At 38.9% G+C, this 23,809-nt stretch overlaps 2 protein-coding genes across 16 annotated transcripts; both read right to left on the reverse strand.

The window, feature by feature from the left end:
- Window positions 1-173: 173 nt before the first annotated feature.
- On the reverse strand, window positions 174-4,222 carry LOC131325378 (protein phosphatase 2C 53-like). Of its 3 annotated transcripts, none has more exons than XM_058357602.1 (5): window positions 4,080-4,216; window positions 2,435-3,667; window positions 1,971-2,324; window positions 1,760-1,865; window positions 174-698 (listed from the first exon to the last, which is right to left on the reverse strand). In XM_058357602.1, exons 2-5 carry the CDS (start codon window positions 3,389-3,391, stop codon window positions 361-363), a joined length of 1,755 nt encoding a protein of 584 aa, XP_058213585.1. In that variant the 5' UTR covers window positions 3,392-3,667; window positions 4,080-4,216; the 3' UTR covers window positions 174-360. The 3 variants fall into 3 exon arrangements, with proteins under 3 accessions (XP_058213585.1, XP_058213584.1, XP_058213583.1); XM_058357601.1 differs by having other exon boundaries at window positions 3,773-4,212; XM_058357600.1 differs by having other exon boundaries at window positions 2,435-4,222.
- Window positions 4,223-8,945: 4,723 nt separating this feature from the next.
- Window positions 8,946-22,888, reverse strand: LOC131325380 (uncharacterized). 13 transcript variants are annotated; one of them, XM_058357618.1, is made up of 16 exons: window positions 22,624-22,885; window positions 19,081-19,596; window positions 18,911-19,004; window positions 18,731-18,823; window positions 17,473-17,744; window positions 15,501-15,686; window positions 14,020-14,778; window positions 13,804-13,895; window positions 13,646-13,705; window positions 13,471-13,559; window positions 12,035-12,616; window positions 11,635-11,709; window positions 11,006-11,076; window positions 10,860-10,917; window positions 10,460-10,736; window positions 8,946-10,010 (listed from the first exon to the last, which is right to left on the reverse strand). In XM_058357618.1, the coding sequence occupies exons 2-16, from the start codon at window positions 19,467-19,469 to the stop codon at window positions 9,322-9,324; spliced, it is 3,786 nt and encodes a 1,261-aa protein (XP_058213601.1). In that variant the 5' UTR covers window positions 19,470-19,596; window positions 22,624-22,885; the 3' UTR covers window positions 8,946-9,321. The 13 variants fall into 13 exon arrangements, with proteins under 13 accessions (XP_058213601.1, XP_058213600.1, XP_058213599.1 ...); XM_058357617.1 differs by having other exon boundaries at window positions 18,725-18,823; window positions 18,911-19,001; window positions 22,624-22,884; XM_058357616.1 differs by having other exon boundaries at window positions 18,725-18,823; window positions 22,624-22,884.
- Window positions 22,889-23,809: the final 921 nt, after the last annotated feature.

Raw genomic sequence — 23,809 nt, forward strand, 5'->3', positions numbered from 1 at the left:
TTGCCTGATCAATTTGTTCACCAAGATCTTTTGACGCATGTAGCAGAGAGAGAGAGATTGCTCACAAGATCAAGGGGCGTTCCCGGGTCCATAATAACTTGCCTGATCAATTTGTTCGCCAAGATCTTCTGACGCATATAGCAGAGAGAGAGAGAGAGAGAGAGAGAGAGAGAGAGAGAGAGATATTTCTATTTGAGGAGGATTTGTAGCATATACAACCAGTTCTGCACTAAAGATACAGTTAACCAGCATGAATGGCAGAAGGTTCTATTCCAAATTAGAGGAATTTTTATAACTTGCTATATAGTAACAAAGATAGAAAAAAAAATGAAAAAACAAGAAAGAAAACGAGAGCTTAGATCAAGTTTTCTTCTTAAATTTTCTTTGAGCTTTCAAGTCCACCACAATCACAGAGATGTTGTCTCTGCTTCCTTTATGGAGAGCAAGTCTTGAAAGGTAGTCTGCTGCATCTTGAGCCGCAGGATCGATTCCCTCACCTCTTTGCTCAGGCGGGTTAGAGCCGATATTTCTTTTGTGCCAGAGAAGTATTCGCTTTCGTGCTACCTCACAAGCCTCCTCATTTGTCATGACATCCCATAGCCCGTCGCTCGCTAGGATAAGGCATTCATCTTCTTTTGTTCGCGGAACAAACATCATTTCTGGATCCGGAATAACATAGGGTTCCAAGTAACTGTCACCTGAAACCCACAAAGAATCACAGAGAATGTATTCAAAAATAGGGCAGTTTCATGTCAGATAAGAAATTATAATCAGAGTCAATCGGTCACCTCAACGTGCTTTGGAAAAATACTTGAAAGTGGGTGGTGTAAAATGTCAAGTTACCAATTGCTACCAATTGTCCAAAAAGCTTAAGTTGTTAGGAAATGGACCCAACAATATACATCAAGCTATCTAATATCCTCCCTCACAAGCGGATGCAGATATCCATTAATCCTACGAAAGCATAGAAAGGGGAGAAACATAGAGCAAACGGGGTACAAATGCAAATAGAGAGACATAAACCCAAGACCTCTTGCAATCTATGCTAAGTAACCAATTGTCTAAAAAGCTTAAGTTGTTAGAAATTTGACCCAATAATATATATCAAGCTATCTAAACAGACGGGAGTACTTTCAAATAATACATCAAACTCTTTGAAAATGTGTGAAAAGAGCCCCAGGAATAACCTTAGCCATAAAGGTTGAATCATCATCAAAAATGTGAAAGCAGATGACCAGATTAGCTATTGTAAGTTTGTAACAAAAAAACATATTCATTGCTGATAGGTCACCTGACTCGCCTCACATGACAAGCTTCGTAAAAACAATCAATTAACAGGTACAAAGAAGAAGTTTAGAAAGGAGGTAGACCGGGGACTTGGGAACTACAACTCACTCTAGCAATCACTATAGTCTATAGCACATGGACTGAAGTGCAACAATGAAGGTGGCCATATCTTTGATCCAAGTATCAGATGATTTGGATCAACATTTTAGACAAGTATATGATGCAATTCATCTCAAGTTTGTCTTGATCTGTTCCTACTTTCTGTCTGTATGGTTCAGCTTACGACTTTCTCTTACAGCTCAAGGAACAGTAGTGGATGTCAAGTGCTCCGCATCAATGGTTTGATTGTACTAAAACAATAAAGAGATAATAATGGAATCTCATTGTCTCATATATTTTTTAATTAGGAACATGTAAATCACAGCAAGATCACAGAAGAATACTTTTGGTACTTGAGCATCGATGCGCATACCTATAGACCTTGACATTGCAAGTACACCTGAAACACGAAATCCCATCCATTGAATGACCTTGCCTCCTAAAGCTTCTATCCTTGCACGCTCATCTTCTCTGTCTGGCTGCAAATAATGCAAAAAGGTATTAAAGATCAACATTCCAAACGGATCTCATGATAAAAATGAAAAATCTAATTAAAAGCAGAAACCCAAAAACACAATCCCTACTTTATGGTCTACTGACAATGGCAGCGCTACTTTCCCTCGACATAGAACTGCCCTTGAATCACCACAATTAGCGATAATGAGGTGGGTTGGACAAACAACGGCAACCACAGCAGTGGACCCCACAGCACCGGGAGCAACTGGTTCAAGATAACCCTCAGAGGCATCCGCAATGCCATGGTTATCTATAGGAGCTCCTCCAACCTCAGCATTTACTTTCAGAAAACAACTCAAGAAGGCTTTCTCCCACATTTGTTGCCAATTACTCCCGAAACTCCCTTTAAGCAAATCCTCCTTTGCGATTTCCACCTCCTCAGCCAAAGCCAAATGAATGCGATCACGGCAATAATTAGCAACCTATGCCAATAATGAGAAACCAATTTAAGCATTCAATTTTCCAAAGAAAACAAGATAAAGAAAGGAAGACACTGAAAGAGAACAAGAGAGGGAAATGAAATGACTTAAACCTGAAAGCCCCCGTGTCCATCATAGACTCCAAAAAAATCAGCCGTTACATGACTTGGATTTTGATTCATCCCATTTGAACTCTGAACACCAATTATCATTTGAGAAGGAAATCTCAGGAATCTTGGTAAAGCCACTACAGCATCTTCCATTTCCGAGCTCTTTCCACAGATAGATTGGTATCCCCAAAGGGGTACACAACCCAACTCAAAGGAATTTTCACTGCATAATCTTATCTTCTTCCCTTGCGGCGCCTCACTAAGTGCAATAGAAAAATTCTTATCAGATTCAATGTCCTTGCTCTCATGACTCACAACCGCTTGTTCCGTATCCCCAACATTCTTGGACATGGTATTTGTCAAATTCTTAACAGATCCAATTTCCTTGCTCTCATCATTCACAACATCCTTTTCCAGATCCCAAACATCCTTCGACATGGTATTTGTCTCCAACAAAATCGAACCATCAACCGTCATTTCCTTGCTCTCATCATTCACAACCACCTTTTCCAGATCCCTAACATCCTTCGACATGGTGTTTGTCTCCAACAAAATCGAACCATCAACAGTCTCAATATTTCCATTTATCTTCCCGACATCCACATGAATTTTCGAGTCTGTATTAGACTTCTCCTCCAGATCAGAAGTATCACTTGAAACCAAAACGATTTCATCTTCAACTACCCTCTCTGTGTCCTTTCTTACTTTCTTGAATTCTTCTATTGGCGATAGTTTCACTATTGTAGCTCCACTATCAAGATTAATACAATCATAATCATCATTACCAGTGCTAATAGACACTAAAGGACGCTTGGTTGAAGCGGGTTCCGTTAACAAGCTTGTTTTACTAGTTATAAGCTCGAACCCGGCTATTTCCACATGGGTTGTAAGCACTGACTCCTCATAGATCAAATTACCCAGCACAAATGGCACAGCCATTGCTGCAGATATTTCCTCCATCTATTTAACCCTCCAAATGATCCAAAATCAAATCAAACCACTACCCTTCCCAACCTATCCCTTTCTTCTTAATTGGGTCGACTTCAAGTCAACACATGAGGGTTTCAAAATCCATTGACTTCTGGTTGCAATCCAAGAAAGAACACAACTTGATTCCAAAATTAAATTCAAATGGGTGGTCTGATCTAGAGGTTCTTGATCCAAAACTTCAACAAACAAATTAAGAAGAAGACCAGTGGAGATCCAAATCCTCTTTTCCCAACCTTAACCAGTCCTCTGATTTCACAACAAGAAGTACACGAATCAAATCAGACAATAGGAAACAATGAATACCCCAAACTGCTAAATCACAAAAAAGCACAAACAAAGATTACAACTTACAAATCAAAACCCCAAAGAAAAATCTGGGTTGAAAAATCTCAAGGATTTTTTCCCTTCAAATAAATCTGGATCAGAGCCCCTCCTCTCTTTCTTGTGGGTTCTCTCTACTCCTCTTTTAAAACCCACTAATTCAATCAGAACAAGAACCAAGAAATTGAGTTACCCTCTACTTTTGCTCACCTTCTGAGTCTTTTTCCTCAAAATTTAACACGCACCATTACAATACAACCAAAAACAAACAGCTGTATGTCACAATCTTTACACAGGTAAGTATGATGATTAAGCAAGGGGTAAGTGAGTTGCTTACCGTTCCAAAACACTCCCTTGTGAAGAAGACCCAGAAGGGCAGAAGACCGAGAGAGAGAGAGAGAGAGAGAGGGAGAGAGAGCCACGTACGTGTGTCAACCAGAAGATAGTCCCATGTTACTATACTATACAAAGGACCGGCCGTGAGCTTTCACTGAGCAGAGGCTTTCCCCTAATTGTTTGGTCACGTGGGTCCCACCCAAGAGACCACGTGTCCACCTAGATTAACTAACCAAAGGGTTGGATGTGCCTTTCGGTGAACTAACTCTCGATCACTGGGTCCCACTGTCATTGATGATGCGCCACGTAGTGAAACTGGTCTTTGTGAATCATGGGATTGGGTGGGTGAAAAAAGGTAACGTGTGTTCAAGTAAATGGTTGGGATAGGGGTGCTTTGTGTAGTTCTTGAATACTTTTGGGGGTGGTTGTGTAAAGCCAGTTGACTACATACATTGCACTTGAATGAAGGGAGAAAAAATATCTTTCCATTTGGGCCATAAATTTCGGTGTAGTAAAGGAGTATGACAAAGAACAGTGTCATCATCTTTTTGTGGGCCCTTGAAACGTGTTCCAATCCTGAGATTTTGAATTTTTATTTTTTTTTTGATCAGACTGAGATTTTGAATTTGAAATCCCAAAAATCGGAGTATGACAAAGAATATATTTTGAACGCTGCTATTCGCAGCCCTTTATTTTCTCTCATAGTCCATTACATTTCGGTAATTGATTGTTGAAAATCATACATAACATTTCGGTAAATAGCTGTTGAAAACAAGATTATATTTCGGCAACTACATGTCGAAAATATGTTCAACTTTCGGTAAACAACTGCCAAATATACATTTTTGGTAAATAGCTGTTGAAAAAAATATTATATTTCGGTAATTAGATGTTGAAAATATATCTCAATTTCGATAACTAACTATCGAATATAATTGAAAATTTTTAACGAGCTATGGAAAAAAATAAAAGGCTGCGAATAGCAGCGCCCTTTTTTTTTTTGTCTAAAATATTGATATTCAAATGGGTAAATTATGTTTTGCATCCAGTGTTTCCCCTGAAATTTAATTTTGCACCCTTCAACTTAGGCATGTTAATGGATCAGATTGGATAGATTCAAATCCAAAATAGTTCAAATATGATCTGAATCCGTACTCGATATATGTGATTTCAGTAATTTGAATTTGAAAACCGGATATTCAATTCAAAAATTCGAATCCGATCCGATCCCCACCCCCCGCGCAATTATACATATTTTTAGAGTACAAGCCACAAACAATAGAAAAGCCCACAAAAATTTCCGAAGCCTAGTCGTATATATATTTGATAGCAACCAATTTCCCACAGAATTGGCAGAAAGTGCGAAGTGCAAAAGCTGCCTTTTGGAGTACAATAATTAGCTTTTTGCGTTTTTTAGATCATGAGAGCAAATTTGATACAATGATTGGAGAAGTGTTGTAGATACCAAATTCGAAGGTGTTAAATTGCCACATCGCCACATCAGCCTCAAAAAATTTAATATCTCCAATTTGAAGCAAAAACTGGAGATGCTATACGTTAACAAATTTGTAGACCCAAATTCGTTTTGGGCAAAAATAGAAAACCACACAAACTAACCTAAACATGAACTACGGAAGTTAAAAAGAAAGGTTTCCAGTTTCCACTGAATTCTTTCTTTTGAACAGCAGGTTTCCACTGAATCTTATCCTTAGGAACTGAAAACTATGAACTTCGACAAATTCTTCACCCATACCAGAACTACCATTCAAGAATACCAAGAAACAGAAGACCTGCAATGCAAGGGCGAACAAAACAAAGCCATAACAAGAAACAAAAACAGATACTAACCGACTATAGGATTGTACGGCATTCAGGGGATTTGACAAGATGGTCGCTAAAGCCGTCTTCAGTAACATGCAGCTTTTTACGCTTTCTCCAACCAAAAGTTCTGAATGGTTTGACAGACCTTGGTTTCAAAGCTCTAGCAATGTCATGACTTTGGTGGCAGTATTCATTTCAACCAGCTGAAATTGGAAGACATGAACCCCACACAGCCAAGCCTTTTTAGTCTCACAGCCATATCTAGGGATTCACAAATCCACTGTCAAACTCATGAAGCGCCGATTTGATGTGTGAGATCATATGCCACAACGAAGTTTATATTTCTCATCGGAGGCTAGTATGATTTCAGGAGGACAGTTTAGAGATGATACAATGATCTCGCTCTTTGATACTCTTGTCCAACTTAATAGAAGATTGAGACATTAATTCAATATACTTCAATCCTACAATCAATGATAAGCATTTCAAAGTGCATCCGAATGCTGGACTAAAGTTCAAAATGAATGCGAGTGTCCACCAAGAACGTTCAATTCTGTTGATGGAAGTCCGTCAAAAGGAAATATCATCCATATCCAGCAATAGAATGATGAAATATATAAGCCTGCACACTGAATTAACTGGGTAATAGTGTGTTTCAGGAGCCTTGTTAATGCACCCGCATGTTTCCAGTCCACCCATTACACGCCCCATAAGCCTTGTACATCAGCAAAAGAATACGGTTGTTGAGAGAAATCTTGGAAGGTGCATATAGAATCAATCGTGCTCTCGCGAAAACCTGTGTACAGAAGTTCTTTTTGCACATCTAGTTACAAAGAACTTTAAGAAGAAAAAGAGTCGTGAAAAATGGTAAGGACAGCATATAAAGGAAAAAAAACTTGGATGCAAAATGGCAACAATAAATTTTGTTTTGCGAATTGTTAACAGAATCATACTCCTGCTACTACAAGTCTAGACTTTTCCACCCAAATATGCTACCTTCATCTTTTCTGTATCAGCAAAGCTTAGTTAGATAAATTAGTTAGTCCAATAGAACGGGTAACGAGTCAGCGCATTAAGTAGAACAACATCGTAAAGAACAAATCATTTGACATGCCGAAACATCCTGGTAATTCTGTCCTACAACAAAATTAAACTGTTTTTACCTTCCTTTACAAGTGATAATGCAGCAGAAAGGTAATACGGCAAGATCCTTACTAACACTAGAAAGTTGGAGAAGAATTGCAGCCCATAAATACTTACAACAGTTTTGCAGCTTTACCAAGCTTTTGAGAAAGTTGCATGGTCTGAAAAAAACCCTTCAAAATTAGGCACTCATAACAAAGGTTGCTTCTATCAGTAATGAGAACACCCTCACAAATGGTTTAAAATGGCCATCATGGACTCGCCATCGAGTAATATGACCTTGCTGGCAATGCCCTAGTTTAGCAAAATAGAAACAAAACAAAACAAGAAACGACATCTGTCAGCATTATGCAGTTAATAACATGATGACATAAAAAGGCCTACTCGAAAAGAGGTGAGAGATGCAACCAAACTTCATTACATATCTAGAAGCATACCTCCAGACTTCGACAACACTGACACATGAAACCCAATAGTACATGGCAGGTATATAGATACTTCAGAATGTGTTTCCAAATGTGAAAGAAACTTGTAAATTTCCTTATTTTGGAAACATCACAACACTTGCTTGTGCTTAAACAAGAACAGTGCCGTATTTGTACATAATTGTCTACTTCATTTTCATGGCAGGAAGAAAAAGGTGATGTGCAAGTGGCAGTGAAATATGAAAGCAGGGCCAATGCAAAGGTGCTGGGTGTTTACCTTGTGATTGAGATGATAGCCTCCACACAGCCAAGAATGTCAGTTTATCTGAATTTTGGCCTGCCCAACAGTAACGGAGGCCTGCCACTTGACATGAAGCTCTCAGACAAAAATAAAAATAAAATTACATACTGCGAGACAATCAGTTGATATCTAAAACAGCCCACTCATTGACCTCAACTTACAAGATTTATACCACAGTTTGGGTCAGACACTCTTCATCACTTTGTTTTCTCTTAGTACAAAGTACTATAAAAAAACAGAAGGAAAAAGGTAGGCAATACTATGAATGATTAAGTAGTAACAATCACATTATCCATCCTAACTTTGAAATGTACTTAATCATCACACAGTAGTTCTGAAACCATAAATGAACAGAAAAAAAAATGAAGGGAGTGAAATTTTGGTAGCCCCAATTCCAAAAAACAAAAGTCAAAAAAGAGGTTCCAATTAAAACACAAGCATTAAAGAGCGACACCCAAGTACCAAATGAGTCAAATGTGGTAAGATAGGCTTAGAAAGACTCTTACAGCTGTACGTTGCCTCAACGCATCAACTGGAAGTAGAGACCTCCAGCTGCAGCGCCACTGTGTTACACAGGCAAGGATTTCAAGTCAGCTGACATAGATCTGTTTACCTGTCTGAACTCTGAAGATAGAAATAGGATTTGAAAATTTAACGAAGACATGAAACTAAATTGTAAGTTGTTGCCCTACTCAAGATGGCACCTTTGAATGATATACAAACAGCAGATAAACCTGCCAAAAGAATTCAACACACGACAATATATCTTCCGACAATTAACTAGTAACAAGAAAAACTCAACACCTGCTAGACCCGTGTATTATTAAAGCACCAAAAACCTGCACTACGAACTCACAGTAAAATCTGCACCAAAGATGCTAAGCAGAAAACTATTACCCAAGACCTGATACTATCTTTTTGCTCAAAACTCGGAAGTCACCATCACAGATGAAATCACAACTCTTCTTGGTAGATTATCCTTTACCCACCCTCCCAGGAAAAAAAGAAAAAAAGACTTGTACCTTGGAAAAGAAATCCTTTATAAACACACGTTGAACAGGTTACAATGCCATTCTACACAGTTTTGGCAAAAACTGCAACTAAGTTGGTGGTTCAATCTGAAAAGATGGAACAGTAAAAAGAGATTAAGAGAAACATATATTATGCACACTGCATATTACTACACAGAGAGAGATGATTTTATTGGAACACAAAGCTTATGTACAAAAGGTATTGTTCTCTGATTTGTAAATGCTACAACCAGAATACAGTGTTTACTAAGATATAATGACTAATACATGCTGGCTTACGCGGTGAACAAAAAGATCATTACAGTCAAAGGTCACCAACTTAAAAGGGGAGCAAAATCCAAAACATCCGACAGGCTACTTGGAAAGCAACTTGTGCAGGAGTCTCAGGAATGATCTACAGTCTAGTTATGGACCAGAGAGTCAAATGACCACTCAAGTAGTTGGTCATTCCTAGGGCACAGTGACTTTGGTTTTCCTTTGAACACCATACCGAACACGGGAACATACAAAGGAAAAGTAACTTCAAGCCATCATATTTAAGTCTGCTAGGTCATCCATTGGAATTTCAAGGCCATTAAAGTTATCAAGATCTTGTAATCCATCATCATCAATGTTCAACCATGAACCAATGTCCTGCCCTTGATCACCAAGATCATCAGGAACGCCTAAAACATCCATTCCAGGGAGTTGCAAATGGGATAAATCGATGGCCTCATGTTCTTCTAATACACCCAAGCTGAACTCATCCTTCTCCTTAACACTGCCACTTCTAGTAACCTCACCTGACTTTGAAACTGAGGATAATGTCACTTTATTTTGCTCTGGTAACTTGCCAAGTAAGCCATTGACAGAAGCAGATAATTGAGTTTTCTGCTTAGGCTTTGTTTTAGACTTTCTTTCCCCCTTAATATTGCCCGATGCAGGCCGGCCGATTTTAGCAGTACCATTTCTAGATGAAACCTCTCTGTTGTTTCCTTTACCCTCTCTATCCCTCTCACTTCTTTTTCCTTTTGCACTGCTGGAAAGAGAAGTTCCAATACCTGAAGGAGCTCCAACATCATCAAGCAACAACTCCCTTTTCTTCACCCTATTTGACCATGTGTCCTCCTTACCATTAGTTTGTTCAGACGAATGATTAGCAGAAAGGAGTGGATTAGAAAAATAGATGTCATGGTTGTTGAAAGAAGGGCTTTGCTGAGCACCCATCGTAGCTGCAAAGAGGCAATCACAGTTAAAACTGACATCTTGCATTACAAAGAAAAAATCAATAAGGCGAGAAAATCATGCAGCGAAGTTTTACTAATGCACAATACTCACGTTATTCCCTGTCCCTCAATGTATTTCCCTTTTGCAGATTCAAACTTTAAAAAAAGATGTGCAATAAATGCAGTGAACTTGACTAAAAAGCATTCAATACCAGTTGTACCCCTTTATTCCATCTTTTGAATATAATATTAGCCCTATGTGGAGATGTTTTTGAGAAGTACAAGTTTTATCCTTCGACTTCTCAAAGAGGACTAAGAATTTGCAACATCCCAATAAAAAAAAGATGGGCTGACAGTAAGGGACAGGGGTAGAAATAAGGTAAGCAAATTTATAGGCATGATGGACACATAGCCAGCTCCCAAGAAATTTAGCTGCAAGGCCTCAAATGAAGTACCTGAAACTCTAACTTCCAAAGAGCAACCAGATGTGTTGGTATACTGTTTGCTCGATTCAATAACAGCAGTATGATCAACTAGTTGCACATCATGGTGGCGTGACGAACTAGAAAGGAACATATCCCTAAATAAGGTTTCACTGAAGCAGCTCTTGCCAGAATCTTCGAATTTTTGGCATCTCTCCAATGTCCGTTTAACAAAAGCTAGAGCAGCTTGCTTGGCCATCTTACTGCTGGCGCTCTTTCCCCCAGAGGAATTGGAACCCCGGCAATTCTGCTGAACACAAACTGGGTCACTTTCATGTTTTTTTTTATTCGAAAGGCAAAATGGGAAAAAAACAAAATAAAGAAACGCAACTATTTACTTCAAATGATAAAGCAAAACATCCGAAATATTTACCATATATTTCTCAAAAGCCATAGCCACAAGCTTGTCAAGAGCACGATGTTCAAACTCCCTACAACACCAAAATGAGCAGATTAGAAAGATGTTGCTCAAATTAACAAAAGCTCTGAAGCAATCAAAGTTATCAACAAAATCATTACTTCTCTTGAAGCTCTCTCCTCGCCAGAGCAGAGTTTAACAGTTTGCCAAGCAATGGTTTCTTCTTTGTAACCTATGATTATCAACTAAACTGTGAGAGAAGTCCCAAGGAATCAAAATAATTCATTACAAATCAATTGAATAACCATAGCTATCAACAAAAAGCTACATGATAGAAATGCTAATTACTGTTCCAATTACCAATCTAAATCTATTGGCACGGCTATAGACTGTGGAAGAATGGGAAAGCGACAGTTTCGATATGTGTTCACAGGAGATAAGACATAGGAGATGCCACAATTCTGAGAAGTCAAGTCTCAAGGTGTTCGTTCCCAGATACATCTGATCTACTATCACCTTCATCAAGGTTTGATCAGGTTTACTGATATCTACCGTGGTGAGCAACTCCAGTGGACCAAAAAGAAACATAAATGCAACCAACTCAAATGAATCCGGCAATATCATTATTGCTTTATCCCACCATGCAACGCATATGTATGCAGCAATGTGCACACATTACAAAGGGTGAAAGTGGAAAAATGTACCATTATTATGAATAATATAGAAAAACATACTTGTGGGCACAGAATTCAGAGAGAGAGAGAGATTTCACTTCGCAATCAGAAACTACCTGCTCATGGTACATGTCCTCCAGCGTACTGATTTCCTCACTGATTTCTTCATCCACTGTTTGGGTTAAATCAGGCTGAATAAAGGGGGAAAATCAACATTAAATATAAACTCAAGCGATTGTAACAAAGCTGAAACAGCATCACCGCACTAAAAAGAAAATTCATCATGTGCCCCTTCAATAAAATGTCAGGTGGACAACCATGGTCTAAGTTTTTCTATTTTTAATTATTATGGGTGGGGGGGAAGAACTGATGCCTTCATGGCTGCCAATCTTTTTGATGAAACAAGCAGGTAAAACACAAAAAACATCCCTCCAGCCCCTCAACACAAAAATCAACATGGAGGAAAAAGGAGGGGCCGATAGAGAAAAGAAAGTATCTGTGTAACAAAGGACATACCACTGGCTCTAGATAAAGTCCAACACTTCGCATCTCCAGGATAATTCTTTCATCTATGGACAGGTTACCATACTCGGTCACAGAACAGGTCATGTCAGGCGCCATTTCTTGGTCAGAATGCAAACCATTTTGCAAGTATCCGAAATTTGAAATCAACCCTTTTCCCGGTATAGCAATTACATCAGTATCTAGCAAACTGTGGTCCAGCTCATTATGGGGCCTCTCATTGGCAGTTATCCTATAACCGTTCAAACCAGAACGTCCAGCGAGCTGAAAGTTCCCTAATAACCGGTTATTCAAAGCGTGGGATTCTAGTGGGTCTAACTCAACTCCAGATCCATACATGTCAAAGTCAAGGTCTTCACTCCCGCTGTAGCAGAGCTCTTCGTTTCCTTCTTCTGAAACTAGGGCTGCTATGAGTCTCTGGCAGAGGGGAATCTCTTTACTTCTTGTTGCAGGGTATTTTGTTTCACTTGTATCTCTGTCGGGTTCAACCAATCCAGATCCATTAGGGACAGTACTGAAACTCCCAAAATCTACTTGTACTGGTAGTGGCGCAGACGCAGCAGACCCACTATTTCCCTGTAACAGTAAAAATTGAAGACTATTCAGAATAGTTCCACTCTAAGTTCAATATGAGAAGAAATTCCCACTTTGCAATTTCAATCAACTATCCTATAATAATTAAGCTATCATCTAGATTTGCATTTTATGACAAGAGTACGAGTGAGTTCTACAATATATCCAATCAAACTCTTACAAGACATCATGAATCCTGAACAGAAGGCCATCATGCTTCAAATAGCATCAAGTGGAAAAGTGGTACTATTCGAAGTAAATGACTGAAGGGCACCTTCAACTTGGTATTACCAAATCTGTAGACCATGTAAATAATTAGATGCTAAGATTTTCATTTTTTATCATGAGTTGCTGCACTGGTCAACACTTTAACATATTCTTACGAGTGGGCAATAGATCATTGATTTCAAAAATCACACACTACCCGCATGTGTTTGGCCCACTAAAGGAGAAGAGCATGGCCACATGTGAGGGGCATGTTGAGTATATAAGCAATTTAAGCTTTTAGAACATTTTGTGGTCACTGGCCAACGATAAGAAAAAAGAACTGGATCTTATGAAAGGACAAAACAATTCATATTCAAAAGCAAAGGGAAACAATGGAAAGAAATTAGAACTGTGCGCTTTCCTTCTTTCTTTTACGGAGAACAATTTCTCAAAGTACCTACAACTAGCCCATACTAAAATAGGTATAACAACATCAGCTACCAAATTACTGAAAAAACATATTCCTTTCTCTCAAACAGTGCCCGTACCAAGTATGATAGACAAAAACGGTAAATATAGTTACTTCCTATACAATGCATTTCAACTAAAGACAATTTTGTGTAATGTAATAAGAAAAAGCAATAAAATACCTGTTGTTTTAAATAGGCTATGTCTACATCTGATATAAAACTAAAGCACGACTCCATCTTCCTCCAGAATGAGCTGGTAAAGCAATGATCTGCATGAAAAATTAGCTCAATCAAAAGTTCAACTTAGAATAAAAAGTATGTTAAAAACAATGAACTCCTCGAGTGAAAACAGCACCAGGATTAATAACAGCCTCTGCTGCAGCCAATAGTTCTTCATGCCCATCATCTGAACCAACTAATGAAGTACAGAAAGTGGTCAGAGGACTAGGGGAAAAAAACACTCAGTTCAGAATGACTCATAAAGAAAATATTGGATAACTGGGATATAAGTACCAAGAAAATCTGCTGTACTGATTGTAGTATGCTTCTGACGTGTGTAAGCCCTACGGTCAGAAAGTTTCCGAGTTGGTGGACGACCTACTTTGCTGAACAAGACGCAAAATGCATGGTAAGAGATCAATCAGAAAAATCGAAAATCATCAAAACAGAGAACAACAGCATCCATTAAAGCAAAAACTCAAAAAGACTGGGAGGAAGAAAATATCCAACCTTTCAGACTTATCAAGACCAAGTCGGGTACTTCTGAGTTGTTTTGCAGTTCCCACATTGCTAATCTTTTCTACTGCCATTGGCATCAAAGATCTTGAGGAAGTAAACCCTCGTCCAGTCCTCCCTTGCCTACGAACGCCGTCTCCAAGGTCATCCCCACTGACCGGCTTATTCTTTCTTTGTGGGACCACCAGAGTTGAAACCCTTTGAACATTCTGACTGGCTTTCTCATCCACCTCCTCAGCCTTTTCACCCTTATCCCTGGACTTAAATTCAGCAACACCAGACTCCTCACTTTCTGACAATGCAGCCGTTGAAAAATGGTCACCCTTGGATTTAACTTGCTGTGGAGAATTACTGGACAAACGTTTAATTAAGCCTGCCTCAATTTCATTACCAGCAACCTCAGATGTGGCATCCAAAGCAGGGCTCTCATCATTACTCGGAACTATAGGAACGAAATTTGTAATTCTAGCGGTGCGGGAAATCTTTTGTGGCCTTCGGCCAGCCCAATGGGTAACAGGTGGTGATGAAGAGCGAGTTGATGGAGTGCGTTTGCGAGTGCTAGCACCAACAGCAGCAGCAGTGCTCTTGCTTGTACAATGAGAAAGCTCCCAGTCATTGGCAACAGTAGTTCGTTGAACAACAGGGGACAACTTGTGCAAACCATTTGAAACAGATCTTGGAGCCCTAGCAGCAGAATTCATTTTCGTGTTTGATGTAGGGCTAGCTGCACTGAAATCGTCCCTGGAATTTGTCCTAGACAAAGTAAGGATCAAGGTATGTAAACACTACAAGATCTGCATAAACCCCCATGATAAGGCTAAAATCTTACAAAAATCAGAAGGAAATTGGCTATAGAAAGAAAATACTACCTTTCAATGAAATGAGAATCCGAAAGGGAAACACATAATGCATACAATATGTATGTACACATGAATGTATGTGCATAAGCATATACATATATAATTACACACATACAATATGTATGTACACACGATTGTACGTGCGCAAGCATATACATGTATAATTACACACATATACATGAGTAGTACCGATAGAAGATAGTTCTCAGAGAAAATCGGCCAAGGTGGTTAGGTCACATAAACACACACTGAGGCCATGCATCAGTTAAGGAAAATTGATAAGATCACTGTTCATGGCAATGCTAAGGGGAGAGAAAGGCCGTCATTAACATGAAATGCAATTGTGAAAAAAGATATAAACTTAGTAAAATAATGGATTAACATAGCCCTTATAGAGCAGAATCGCTAAAAAGGATGCATGTAGCCGACCCAATTGATTGGGAAACAAGGCTTGGTTTGATTTGCTTAGGTATAGGCATACATATACAGAGAGAGAGAGAGAGAGAGAGAGAGAGAGAGAGAGAGAGAGAGAGAGAGAGAGAGAATGTTAAACATTTGAGAGTTTGAGAAGTGTATTGAAGTAAACAAGAGATGTGTTTAGGATGCTCTGCATACTTGTTTACAGTTCTGACATTCACCCTTTCTTTGTCTGAGGAAGCAGCCGGACGATCTCTTCTATCATGGAGAATGGAGCTGTTGTCCTGGTCAGGCTTAGGCATGGAAGACCGCATGCCTAAGCTAGTTGGTTGCGACACGGCATCTGCTTTTCCAACTCCCACTGCTCCATTAGCAACTCCCGGCCTACATCCAGATACATATGAAAATCGGTGAATGCAAACTAGTGTCTCTTTTAATAGCCCGTTCCAGAACATGTCCACTGAACCAAAAACAGAACTAAAATATTGCCAAAGAGGTTAAATGTTTTCGAAACAAAACTACATAACCCAGATCTTATGAAGACATTTTCTTTTCTGACAATTCAAAGGAGGACTGGGTCTCAACATCTACTCTCAAAACATTACAACATGCAATAGTGCCAATTAGCAATAGGTAACAAACAATGATACATCTGGTAAACAGTAAACTGAACGAAAGTTTTTAAGAAAGGAAATCGTTGTACCCCAAGAAAGTGCCTCTTCACATTTTAGATCATGTGCCCGATTGTTCTTGCACGTGGGCCTGTGTGGCCCCGAGTCCCTTCAGATTCAAGAAAATGTTGCTTAGGGAGGATTTTATAAGATGGAGGGTCTCCCAACTTCTGCTTTGCAAAAAAGTTGCAAATCTCGAATTAATATTTGAACATGTGGAGTATGCAAACTTTTGGTTAGGTGTGTTACAGCATCCAACTCAAAACTAATTGGCAAAGAGTGGAGAGGCCGCCCAGGCTCATATACTAGTTTTGGAGGTTGTAATTAATCAATATGGAACAAGCTCTAACACTCCTCCGCATGTGAAGAGGTTAACAACTGATAAATGACATGCAAATCACAACGAACAATGAAATGAGGTGTGATTAAGGCACAAAGAACGGGGCAAACAATCGAGAGAGTCTTGGAGAGGCCGCCCAGGCTCATATACTAGTTTTGGAGGGTGTAATTAATCAATATGGGACAGGCTCTAACACTCCTCCTCATGTGAAGAGGTAAACAACTGATCCATGACATACAGATCACAACGAACAACGAAATGAGGTGTGATTAAGGCACAAAGAACAGGGCAAACAATCAAGAGAGTCTTGTCCAAAATCCTCCGAAGCCTAGCTCTAATGCTATGTTAAAGCATCAAACTCAAAACTAACTGACAATGAGTGGGGAGGCCGCCCAAGCTCATATACTAGTTTTGGAAGTTATATTAACCAATGTGGGACAAGCTCTAACAAGGTGGAGTTGAGTGGATGGCTAAACTGTCAAGAAGTGAAGCACACAAATGAGAAGGAAGCAAGGGAAGGTATATCAGAGGGTACAGAGGCTGAGAGGGGTGGGGGTGTTAAGGAGGTTGATAATTTATGAGTAGGTGAGTTGGAAGGGTAGAAGACTAGATCATTACTTAAAGGGATGAGATAGAAACACCACATTTTTCTTTCTTTTTTATTCATTAATAATAATAATAATAAAAACAGCTAACACCCAAAAGACCTAATCACATCAAATGTGAAACACTGAAAAAAGGGGCGAATTCGTAACATGAAGAAAGTGCTTAACGAGGTTGCAAGATTTTTATGCAAGCTATAAGAAACTCAAGAAAAATTAAACTTAGTGAAGAGACATTATCAGGAAATTTAGGCCAGTTATGCTCTAGCTCAATTTTTATTCCTATCTTTAATTTCTTTACGTGGGTATTTTGGAAATTCCAATATTTCTCAGCAGGGGATGTGCTTGGGTTGTAATATGGGTCAAGCTCACAGTAGTCGACTTTATTTTGTAAATTAGCTCTATCCCGAATCAGGTGAGGAGTGCATGGAGCTTACCTAGGTTTCACAAATGTATAGAAAATACACACAAGATGGGGAAGCACACATTGCTCAATGAAATTAAAAAGGAATGAGCCCACAAAATGAGTTGTGTAGGGCCTGATGGAAAAGCATTACCTGAACCCATCGGAGGCAAGAAGCCTTGGCTGCATTCCTTGCCTGGGTTCCCTGTAGCCATCAATAGGTTTGGGTGCCACTGTACTTGGAGAAACATCTGGCTTTATCCCAGACCGCTTCTTCTTCATCTTTGTCTTTTCCCAACCATCACCGCTGGTTGTTAATGACCGCTCTTCAACCTGAGCTGCACCGCTATGTGGAAGTCTTAACACTTCCCTATCCCTGTCCATATTCCCAGATGGCCTAGCAGGAGTATTTGCCCGTACATCAGTCTAGATCAATCAAAATTGGAATGTCAGCACCCTTTGGAAATGTTACACTCTTCCATTCATAAGTGGGAAACAAATTGTCAGCGAAGAGCATTGTCACTCATAAGCACACATTGGGAACTAACTCAAGGAAGTTATAAATACAACAAAATGACAAGCGTAGCGGACTGTGACTCCACAAATACGGACACGGCACGACACAGTCAAGCGGATACATTATTATTTCAAAAGCTAGGACACGGACACGTTGGGAGATGCGAATATTTAAGTACCTATATGTCATCAATGTATCTCAATTGTTGAAAGTATAAGTAATAAAGTTGCCCCTCTCTCTAACAGCTTAAGCTATTTGAGATGAGTTGGTGGTTAACAATCTACTATGGTATCAGAGCAAGCAATAGATCCTGTGTTCGAACCTCACCGCCTACCCAATGTTAAAATATTTACATGTGTTTAGCCTGCTTATGGAGGAGAGCCTGGCTACACGTGAAGGGGCGTGCTGAAAGTATAAGTAATAAAGTTGCCCCTCTGTCTAACAGCTTAAGCTTTTAGATGAGTTGGTGGTTAACAAACTAATATCAATAACTCATATAAAATAAAAGGAAAGTTCTCTACCAAATCAGTATACAAAACACAATTTATATTGACGTTGTCAAGATAAAAACCATCATTCAATATGTATTCATTAAATATGCATCCAGGTCATAGACAAGTCCATGCTTCTTAGGACTGTGTAATGGACCAACACCAATAAAAAAACAAAAGACAAATGTGTTGATTGCATAAGTAGTACATATAATGAAGATCTAGTCATGTCCATGCAATCATACATATATGGCATTATTGAATGAGATCACAGTGTAAAATTGAGAAAACAGAATATGCCATCACAAATATGAATAGGGAAGCTTTTTACCCTCTTTTGATAAGAAAATGGCTCAAGGAAAAAATTAATTAAAGAACAAAAAGTCCGAGTAACAAACCCTCACATCCACCATAGAAGTTCGGGTCCGTTTGTTTGGTATGGCAATTTTGGTCCTTTCTTCTGACTTTGGCGGCTCTTCAAAACCACTTGAAATGGCATGACTTTGTGTTCCCATCTTACCAATGCCTGACCCTAGAACTGCCCGATCAGTAGGGAATAAAGTATTCGATCGATCAGCAGATAAAGCATCTGACCGAGATCTCTTCCTTGATGGGATGCTCGGGAAACACTTGTTCACGAGGGACAAGGCATCAGTGAAAATCTTCAAACGTTCCCTGCTACATTAGACAACATCATAAACTAAATACATCATCATTCTTATGTCAAAGTATAATATTACATACAAAAAAATACCTGGCCTTGATGGAGTTTTCGCGAAGACCAGCCTTGAGCCGTTTGAGTTCGTCCAGAGGAGGAGAAGATGTAGGCTTGACTTTTGAAGAAGCAGATAGAGAATCATCCACCGGAATGCCAACAGCAACACTTGTGAGACGCTTAAAATCAACTTGTCGGCCAAACTTTGGATCAAACCGCAAGCATTGGAGGAAGTTGTGCACGTCTCCTTGTGATATGGCAGAACTGCTTCTTGACATGCTCGGAAGTGATGATAGGATTGGATTCTCCATATTCTCACGGAAGCTACCCGATCTGTCCAATGAAGCAGTGGTATAGGACCCACGCTGGGCATATAATGCCCTATCCGGGCTACCAGAAGACATATTGAACTTACTAGACGCTGCCATTGCTCTAGGTTCAGCAGACCCTCTATTCTATAACCCCAGAAAACCCAGTAGTGCATGACAATTTGCACGAAGACAGCACATCAAAGCCAAACTCAAAAGTCTTGATAAGAATGGCAGAATAATACACCTGTAAAGGGCGGTGAGTTGAAGGATACAAAGACAGCTTCAAATAAACTAAAATTACCGACTAAGAGAGTGGAAAATAATGAGCTGGAACTAAACTAGATAAGAGCGACAGTAAACCACATAAAGGTTAACACTTAACAGAAAGCAACCAAGCTCAAAATCTTACGTAATTCACGGGCCCTAGTTAGCGAAATGCCTCGTTCCGTGCATCACTAATCGAAAATATTTCCAACCTAATACAAAATATTCCGCTGGGTCCGGTCACAAGTATTGACAATTGTATCCATGCTATTTGGTTAATCAGTAAAAGCATTTAATGATGCATAAAAGCATTTAATGATGCATAGTCATGAAATAAAGTTAAGGCCATTACCCAAAACTCTTCAACATGTGAAACATGAAGACAAAACCGATTATTGGACTGCAACTACCCAATTCCTTCAAAAATTCAACCAATCAGTTTCATGACTTCCTGTTTTGAATTGATGTCCACGATCCCCAAAGTAAACTATACACATAAGTAATTTTGCTCTTGACTTATTTCTCACTTTATGCTCTTCGTAGAAGATTCATTTTTCTTTCAAAAAATTAAGTCCATGTAAATGCTATGAGCTTATGATTCAAATGATCAAAATGGCAGAGTTGCCATTCTAATAACCATTGCTATTGTTCCTTTGTTGCAATAAAGCTACCATTTCTGAAACTTCAAACCGTGATGCAACATAACATAAGAGAGGGTTTTTTTCCACTATTTTTTATTTGTTTATAAGTTGGTTGTTTTCCACTATTGCTTCCAACTACCATCTGTTCTATCATTATTTTAGTCGTATAATAAGACTGTCTTTCACCGCAAGTAAAAATGAATAAAAAATCTTACCCCTGAACCTAATAAAAATTGATCAGTTGATATACTTCTTTGATAGCTCCCTAGACCATGAATCGTGTCTATTTACTAGTGGATGCTTTTCATGATCAAATGCCTTTCATGATCAAATGCCATCGCCCTACTTGACCCATCAATGAGGAACACTAGCAGGAGTAGACCATGCATCGAATATATCCTTCTACATAGAAAATGACCATTCCTTTCTTCTTGTGCTTTTGCTTAGGTTGGCGTGCCCCATGCCACTTGATGAAGACAGGATAAAGGGCACAGCCAAGCCAAACGTTCGGTTCTGCGGCTACAAGCGCGGGGCGTGGAAATAGTTCCCATTGGGTCGTGCGTGACAGCTGCCAGCTGGTATAGATGAATAAAGGCGGGCCGCTTGAACGGAAAGAAGGAATAGAAGAGGAGTTTCACGTCTTTTTGGAATCTAGAGTTCTCTTCTCTGTCCCATCTTCCCATCACAGAAACTAGCTATGAATATTCTACTCTACTCGCCTGTTTCAAGCTATCCTTCCATCTTGCTCATTTACCTAGCGGCAGCAGTTCTTTGAGCGAATGAAACAGTATGACACAAATGCAAAGGCGTCGATTTTGTGTAGGGAAGGGGGAGCAGAGCACAATTCTTCTTGGAGGGGGGTTGGTGGCAGCGCAGTGTCTCTTGAACCCATGCAACCGGATTCAAATAAGAAAGAGCAATAGAAGCAATACATTATGCTGAAAACAAGGGTATTATCGAACCAAAGTGCAAGTGAGTTTCTCCAAATATACAAAGTAAAAGTTTACAACTCGTCATTTCCGAAAATGAGTTCAACAATTTCAAGTTGTAGACACCATAAAGTGCATGTGAATCAATTGAGAATTGCAAACCCAAAACTGGAAAGGCAATATTTTTAACCATGTCTACCTATTAACAATAACTACTCCATTTTGTTTCCCACTAAATACTCCTTACATTATCACATTCCATCAAGCATTTTTTTCCCTGATATACCCCCAATTGCAATTATCCAAATGTTCACTTCCTCACTTGAAAGTTAAAAAATCTACGCAGTATCTATAATTCTAGGCAATAATCGTAACCATGTCTTCCCTATTGAATAACTGCTACATTTCGTTACCCATTTTTTCCCTGTTATACCCCCATTTACATTATTCGTGTTTCCCTTAAGTTACTTTTCCTTCTATTTTACCTCCATTTTTCATTTGTCCTAGCGTTCACCTCCTCACTTGAGAGTCGAAAAATCTACCCTATAACAATAGTTCTGGACCATGACAGCACATTTACAATTACTCAAACTCCTATTTACTCCTTACATTATTTAATTTCCCCTAAAGTATTCTCTTTTTCTCTGTTTTGCCCCCATTTTCGATTGCTCTAAGGTTCACTTCCTCACTTGAAAGTTGTAAAAATCCCCATAGCAATAATTCTGGACCATGACAGCACATTTAAAATTACTCAAAACTCCTATTTACTCCTTACATTACTTACTTTTCCCCAAAGTATTTTTTTCCTCTGTTTCACCTCGTTTTCGATTGCCCTAACGTTCACTTCCTCACTTGAAAGTTGAAAAATCTACCCTTTAAGTTATAACAATAATTCTTCGAGACCATGACAGCACTTTTGAAATTGCTCAAACTCCTATTTAATGCTTACATTACTTACTTTCCCAAAAGTGATTTTTTCTCTCTGTTTTGCCCCCACTTTCCATTGCCCCGGCATTCACTTCCTCACCCGAAAGTAGGAAAAATCTACCCATAACTATAATTCTGCACCATGACAGCACATTTACAATTACTCAAACTCCTATTTACTCTCTTACATTATTTCATTTCCCCTAATGTATTTTCCCTCTGTTTGGCCCTCATTTTCAATTGCCCTAACCTTAACTTCCTCACTTGAATTTGAAAAAATCTACCCTTTCAACAATAATTCTTACCATGACATCACATTTACAATTACTCAAACTCCTATTTGTTTCTCTGCTTTTCCCCCGTTTTCGATTGCCCTAATGTTCACTTCCTCACTTGAAAGTTGAAAAAATCTACCCAATTGCTACAATTCTGGACCATGACAGCACATTTACATTTACTCAAACTTCTATTTCTTTGCCTACAAATCAATATGTCGATCAAAGGGCTTACCTTTACAGATTAATTCTCCAGCTTGCCCAACCTCTTCAGAATCTATCTCTGAATCCCTCCAAAGGGTTGTAACCTCTTTTCGAAACTTGAATGGTGTGTGGATCGGACATCACAATACTGTTCCAAGGAGTGATTATTTACTAGGGCCCAAAACATGTCGTGTTTAAGCATCTAAATTAACCATAAAAGAAAACAGCAAACAGAAATATAGACGATGAGAGAGAGAGAGAGAGAGAGAGAGAGAGAGAGAGAGAGAAGGGTACCTGGCTCGATTTTGGGTTGGTTCTAATCGCGTAGTAATTTTTGGATATACGTGACAACGATTACAAAGAAAACCCTAGAGTTTGAACCTGGTCTCAGATTACCCCTCAATAGTCATAAATATTTTCAATTCGAAGTCACATGACTTCTTAACAACAATGTCAACCTCAGTTGCTGCCGTCTATCCAATCATTTGAGGGCTATTTCATACGGAGCATCTGCTCCGATTTCAAACGGGACTCCGCTAGTGGACGGTGATGTGTGTATGCTGGTCGTTATAATAAATATAAAAAAATCGTCAAGCTTCTATAATAGTACTACTCAACTTCTTCAAGGGAGCTACAATATTTAACCATTTGAACTTTTTGTAAATGTTTGATACACACTTTAATCAAAATCATCTTTAAGGTACCACACCACATCACGAGCAATTCGTGTTCACATTCTAATATATTCATGTATGTGGAAACGAAAAATTCTCAATTATTACTCGTAAACTCCATTTGCAAATCACTTTTTTTTTCTCATTCTTTTTTTTTTCAAACACAACAAAATTGGTAAAAATAATAAATTACGTATATAAAACTGTTACACCTTATTACAATGCTTAGAGTTTGAGTTTCGATAATTATGCTATGATTAGTGTTGTAATTTAGAGTTGAGCTGGTCATGGTTGGGTGTTGTATCTATTTATATCATAGTCATCAATCGCGAAACTCAAACAATAGACGCCGACAGATGATAGAAGAACACAATAACAAATAGGTGTTGACAAAGTTATCTGATGTATGCATACTAAGGACCATACTATAAGTACATGATTTATGAGGGTTGAAATAGCAAAAAAAAATAGTACTTGAGTGAAAAAATTGAATGTGTAAAATATCTGCAACAAATCTGCGAGTTTGAGGAATCGGGAGTTAGT

This window comes from Rhododendron vialii, chromosome 5a (assembly GCF_030253575.1).
Source record: "Rhododendron vialii isolate Sample 1 chromosome 5a, ASM3025357v1".
NCBI classification, from domain to species: domain Eukaryota; kingdom Viridiplantae; phylum Streptophyta; class Magnoliopsida; order Ericales; family Ericaceae; genus Rhododendron; species Rhododendron vialii.

Coding starts and splice junctions, on each gene's coding strand:
- LOC131325378 (XM_058357600.1), bottom strand. CDS start 3,391: ATGGAGGAAATATCTGCAGCAATGGCTGTGCCATTTGTGCTGGGTAAT. Junction 1,866..1,970: donor CATTGTCAGTAGACCATAAA/GTAGGGATTGTG, acceptor CATTATTTGCAG/CCAGACAGAGAAGATGAGCG. Junction 699..1,759: donor TGCAATGTCAAGGTCTATAG/GTATGCGCATCG, acceptor TGTGGGTTTCAG/GTGACAGTTACTTGGAACCC.
- LOC131325380 (XM_058357606.1), bottom strand. CDS start 19,469: ATGGCAGCGTCTAGTAAGTTCAATATGTCTTCTGGTAGCCCGGATAGG. Junction 13,706..13,803: donor CAGTACAGCAGATTTTCTTG/GTACTTATATCC, acceptor GTACTTCATTAG/TTGGTTCAGATGATGGGCAT. Junction 13,560..13,645: donor AGAGGCTGTTATTAATCCTG/GTGCTGTTTTCA, acceptor TTTTTCATGCAG/ATCATTGCTTTACCAGCTCA.